Source organism: Galeopterus variegatus, unplaced genomic scaffold (assembly GCF_000696425.1).
Source record: "Galeopterus variegatus unplaced genomic scaffold, G_variegatus-3.0.2 Scaffold1149, whole genome shotgun sequence".
NCBI lineage: Eukaryota > Metazoa > Chordata > Mammalia > Dermoptera > Cynocephalidae > Galeopterus > Galeopterus variegatus.
Window position 1 is genome coordinate 24,885 of NW_007727260.1, and position 5,512 is coordinate 30,396.

General features: G+C 57.6%; 1 protein-coding gene across 1 annotated transcript in view; it reads left to right on the forward strand.

The window, feature by feature from the left end:
* HCN4 (hyperpolarization activated cyclic nucleotide-gated potassium channel 4) overlaps positions 1 to 5,512 on the forward strand; it is a 30,560-nt gene that overhangs the window by 19,395 nt on the left and 5,653 nt on the right. Inside the window, exons 3-4 of the mRNA XM_008575169.1 lie at positions 695 to 856; positions 2,981 to 3,199. Coding sequence (XP_008573391.1) covers positions 695 to 856; positions 2,981 to 3,199 — 381 coding nt within the window. The remainder of the gene's footprint in view (positions 1 to 694; positions 857 to 2,980; positions 3,200 to 5,512) is intronic.

Genomic DNA, 5,512 nt, shown 5'->3' on the forward strand with positions numbered 1-5,512 from the left:
TGTATAATTTAATTCTTTTGACAACCCTTTCAAATAAGAATTTTTATCACCATTTTCCAAATGAGAAAACATGATTAGAGAGGTTCAGGGACTTTCTCAAGGTCATACAGCTAGGAATTGGGTAGAAAATGGGCCTGGGATCAAGGTCTGTCTGATGTTGGAGCCTGTGGGCCTGTTCTGCTCCCTCTGCAGTTTGGTGGCTGCTTTAGGCAGGGCCCACTGCCACTGTGTGGGTCCTGAGAGTCTAGTGGCAGATTTAAGGAATCATCATACCCCGGGTATGACTACAGACTGTTGTCCCCTCAGGAGCCCCAGGCTGGCTGGCTTTTTTCCCTGGTGTCTTCATGCCCTATGCAAGCTGATGAACTGGCTTCTCTGCTTACATCTGGGCTGCATGGGGCTCCAGGTATCCATCTTCCACCTGTCCCAATGTTTGGACCTTCATGAGAGGCCCCCACATCTGCACAGATGCTGGGAGGCATCCCTCTTGGCCACTGCAGCCCGCAGTCTGCCTCTCCCGGGGCCTGGCCTGATGCCTTCCCACCCCAGCCCCAGCCTGGACTTGCACAGAGAGGGCACTCTGCCAGCATGTTCGGAGCAGTGCCCACAGCAGCGCAGGGTCTGGCCGGTAGGGGGCCATCGCCCCTCCTGGCCACTCACCTGTTCGGGCCAATCTTTCCACCTCTGCTGGCAGATCTTCCATATGACCTACGACCTGGCCAGTGCTGTGGTGCGCATCGTCAACCTCATTGGCATGATGCTCCTGCTCTGCCACTGGGACGGCTGCCTGCAGTTCCTGGTGCCCATGCTGCAGGACTTCCCCGACGACTGCTGGGTGTCCATCAACAACATGGTGGTGAGTGCCCAGCCCAGCCCTCTGGGCCATGGGTCAGTTCCAGAGGTGACAGGGAGGGAGGGGTGATGAGGTACAATGGACAGAGGAGATTGACAACAGGATCTCCTGAGCCCCAGCATGTAGGACCCCAAGGTGCCAGCCCAGTGTGGAAGGGCACAGAGCTCTACCCAGTGCAGGTCCAAGCACTTGCTGCTGGTCCAGGGACCCATTCACAGGGCTCTTGGCTGTGAGCTGTCACCTCCACCCTCTTGTGGCCTCGATTATGGTTGGGAGCCTCCATATTTGGTGCTGATTTCACCAAGGGAGACCAAGACCAGGGCGACCTTGGATTGTGTTGGGTGTGGCAGAGCTGGGCTGGTGGCTCCTGCTCTCCTACCTCCGTCCTCAGAACCTGAGCCTTTAAAAGCCAAGCCTGAGTAAACAGAAGCCTGTGAGGGCAGTGTTAGCAGCACAGCAGACTTGCAGATTGTGCATTGTTCCAGCAGCGGTGCTGGGCAGCCCCTGTCCCCCAAATACACGCGTCTTGGTCATGGGTGGAGTTCTGAGCAGGGGCTGGGCAGGATGGAGGCTGACCCCTCCCTACGCCTCCAACTGTGTGGACGGGTGAGAGAAGGTGGACTCCGGGCCATGGAAGCCATAGGGCAGAGTCCCCCCAACCCTCTATGGGCAGGGTGGGCTCCTCGTGGGGCAGAAGACCCCCTGGAGCCTTTTTCTGCCTCTGGAAAACCCCTGCCTTCCCTATTGTCCCTCCCAGTCAGTTTGGTTTGGTCTGAAGGCAAGTCTCCAGGGCCCTGGGGGAAGAAAACAGCTTTGAAAGAGGTGAAAGAGACCCTGAGGCATCTTTCAGCATCAAACAGGCTTTTACAAAACAGCCTTTTGATGAGCTAAGTGTAAATGAATCGGCCATATGGATTGAATTTCCCCTGTCCCCAGAGGCTCAGCAGGAAGGCCAGAAGCAGGATTGGAGGCTCTCGGGGGCTGCCCCTTTTCCCAAGGCCAGGGACCCAGGCCCCTTCCACCTAGTCTGGACCTCCCCACCCCCACCCCTAGTCTGACTGAACCACCAGACCCGAGGAACTAGCTCAGCTTTGTTCAGGACTGTCTGGGTGACCTTGAACGTGACCCATGGGCTCTGTGCCCTTTTCCAGGTGCTGGGAACAGTTGGTGTCTGTGGAAGTGCTTGGGGCCCTGAGCAGGGGCCCTGTGGGTCCTGCATTGTTGCTAATGCATCTGCCCAGTGAGCAGAGGGACACTGGGGAAGCAGCCAGTGCAGGGGCTCAAGGGGTGGCCCCCTCATTTGGGGCCATCTCCTCTGTGCATGAGGGTGAGTGACAGGCCCACACATGCACTAAATTCAAGCGATGGCCCTTTTGAGCCCAGTGTTCCCACACTGAGCCTTCCTTGAGACAAGACTGGCTTTGGAGACAAAAATAGCCAGGAGCCTCCCTCCCTGCCTGCCTCCTCCCGTCCCCACGCATTGTGTGTTCCAGAGAGTCCACCTCTGGGGGCGGTGGGAGGACAGCTAGTGGCTGAAGCCCTGGGCGGAGGTGAGCAGGGTTCGTGCAGGAGGCGAGTTAGCTCAGCAGCTTTAGGTTTTGCTCACCCAAAATGAGGACAGTGTTTTCAGCTCAGTCTGCCAGAGCTTGTCCCCCCAGGGGGAAGCATATCTGGTTTTATAATTGAGGTCAGTGGGGAAATGGGCTTCACTCAGCAGCTGTTTAGGGGGTGGGGGCTGGAGCTATTTCAGCTGGCTCTGGGCAGCAGGGTGCTCAGCCTGGAGCCTTTTCATTACTCAGCCAGGAGGCTGCAGGCTGCCCGTGGGGGCTGAGAGGGCAGACGGGCTGGGCTGGCTCCCTTTGCTTTGCTGGGGCTTCCAGTCCGATCCCTGCCCCCACAGCAAGAGGAAAACCTCATGGGAGGCTCGCTGTCACCACAGGTTGCCAGTGTGGGCCTCGCTGCCCCTCACCCAAGGCTTTCAGCCAGCAGCAAGGTTGGGGAGCCCTCAGCTCAGCCACTGGGAAAGAGTTAGGTGGAGGGTAGAGGGAGCCAGGGACTTTTCTGGGTGCTGGTGAGAAGGGCCTTCCCATCCCCCATTTGTGTGTCCCCCTGTGTCTCTGTCTGCAGAACAACTCCTGGGGGAAGCAGTACTCCTATGCCCTGTTCAAGGCCATGAGCCACATGCTGTGCATTGGGTACGGGCGGCAGGCACCTGTGGGCATGTCCGACGTCTGGCTGACCATGCTTAGCATGATCGTGGGTGCCACCTGCTACGCCATGTTCATCGGCCACGCCACCGCCCTCATCCAGTCCCTTGACTCTTCCCGGCGCCAGTACCAGGAAAAGGTAGGTGGGAGAGCCATGGTTCACCCAGGGCTCTCCCAGGACGACCTGCCCATGGGAACCCCCACCAGGCCCCCAAGTATCCACCCCTGTGACTGGGACTCCCAGTATGAGGGACAGAGGAGGAGGCAGGGGACACCTCTGAGATGAGAAGTGCTTCAACTCCCTGGCCTTGAACCTCTAAATGTCTCTTTATCCATAGCCACCCTTCCTCCTGGTGTAACTGGGGACTGTCTCCCTGCTGGCTGAGGGACCAGTGCCTTCCGTGTTGCTGATCCAGGAGGTCTTGCTCGGCCTCTCAGCGTTTGGCAGTTACCATTCCCTTCTTGGCCTCTTGCTTCTTCCTTCTTTCCTCCTGCCTCCCTGGCCAGTCCTTCCCGCCCTCCTTTGTTGGCTTCTTTCTATTCTCAGTCATCCCTTGTCGGGGTCCCCAGCGGTCTAGGCCTGTGCTCTCTGCCCCTCTATCTGCCTCACTGTCCTGGTGTTGTTATTTCACCAGCCCCACATGCTGTATGTCCTGCTATGCACAGCGGGGCCCAAATGGTGCACTGAGCCCACCGCCTTTCTCAGCACCAGGCTGTTTGTTTGACGTCTCCCTGGACACCTCAACCTCATCATGTCCTGCACTGGAACAGTGTCCCCTGTCCTCTCCACTCTTCCCCATCTCGTTAGTGCATGCCAGTAGCACAGACACCCTGGCCAGAAACCACGGGCCACCCTTGCCATCTCTCTGTCATTAATGCCTACCTCAAAACAACATCTCCCTTGTCTTCATCCCAGTGGCCCCTGTCCACCCTAGTCACCAGCTCCTCCCTCTCCCCTTGGTCACTACAGCAGCGTCTTAACTACAGCGGCCAGGAGCTGTGGTCCGGGGCCTCCTCCCAGCTTCTCCACGTGGGCATGTTCCTTCACATCTCCAGACCCCATGTCCTCACCTGCAGGATGGGGGTGATACGTGGCGTCGTGGCATAGGGTTGCCAAGGGTGAGCGAGCGGTCTGCACCCCAGCCCCGCCCCAGCACGGACTAAGCTGTGTGGCGTTTGTCAGCTGAGCAGGCCCCACGCTGCCACCTTCCACCCCATTCTTCACACGGCAGTTAGAGCAGCATTTAAAAAAATCTCAGTCTGGTCATATTGCCACTCTGCTTAAAACTCTTCCGAGACGTCACATCGCTCCTGAGGTGGAGATGAAGTCCTGAGCGTGTTTTCTCAGCCCAGCGTGTAAGGGCCGTAATCCGGCCCCCGCCCCTCTCACGCTGCAGCCCTGCCCTGGGCCTCACGCCCTGTATCCTGCCGGCCTTGGGGGCTAGACACGGGCTCCGGCCTGCAACTCCCCTCCCCGCTTTCCACCTGACAACATCTCTTCCTTGCTGGAGCCTCCTGTGACCCAGTGAGCCACCCACCCATCAGGTGGCCCGATGGCACCCTCTAATTCTGCTCCACCACACTCCTGTAATTATTTATTAATTCTATGGAGCTGTTTGTTTAATGTACATCCTCCCTCTCCAGGCCGTGGCTCCACATGTGTCCAGGATCCAGGTGTGTCCCTCCCTTGTTGTATTCCAACAGTGACAGGCATGTGGCAGGGCTCAGTCCTTATGGACTCACTGCCTGCCTGCCCCAGGCACTGTCCCCCAGTGGGGTGACTGACAGATGGCAGCCTTTCAGGAGGGGAGGCCCAGGTTCCACCATGCCAAGAGGAGAGCTGGGGAGAGCCTGCAGAGCTGGGGGAGGGTAGGAGAGCTCACACTGAGGAGCAGAGGAAGGAGGTGGAGAACTCTAGGCTAGTTATCGTGATGAGTGAAGGCCTGTAGAAGGGTAAAGCAGCAGCCTGCTTGGAACAAAGTGCTCTGGGTTAGGAGGGAGCAGGCTAAGGGGGAGGTAAAGAATGAGTCAGGTTATGAAGGTCAGGGCTTCACCTGGGCCCAGGTGAGGGATCAATTTGGGGCCAGCAAAGGGCCCAGCCTGTGAATAGGGTTGGGACCCAGTATGTGGCCAACGTTGGGGCTCAACATGTGACCATACTTGGGGCTCAGTGTGTGACGAGGACCAGGGCTCAGTGTGTGACTGGGGTTGGAGATCAATGTGTGTTCAGGGTCTGGGCTCAGTCTGGGACCAGGATCAGGGATTAGTTTGGAAAAGAGTCAGGATTTATTCTAGAGCCAGAGCCAGGCTGCTGGTGACTTCCCATTTGACACTTTTTCTTATATTACCCTTCGGCTAATAGCTCTCTAAGCCCTCCAGATTCACCCATAAATCTCTCTGAAATGTCTTTCCTGCCTTCCGTCCCCACTGCCTTCTCTCACCCAGACCACTT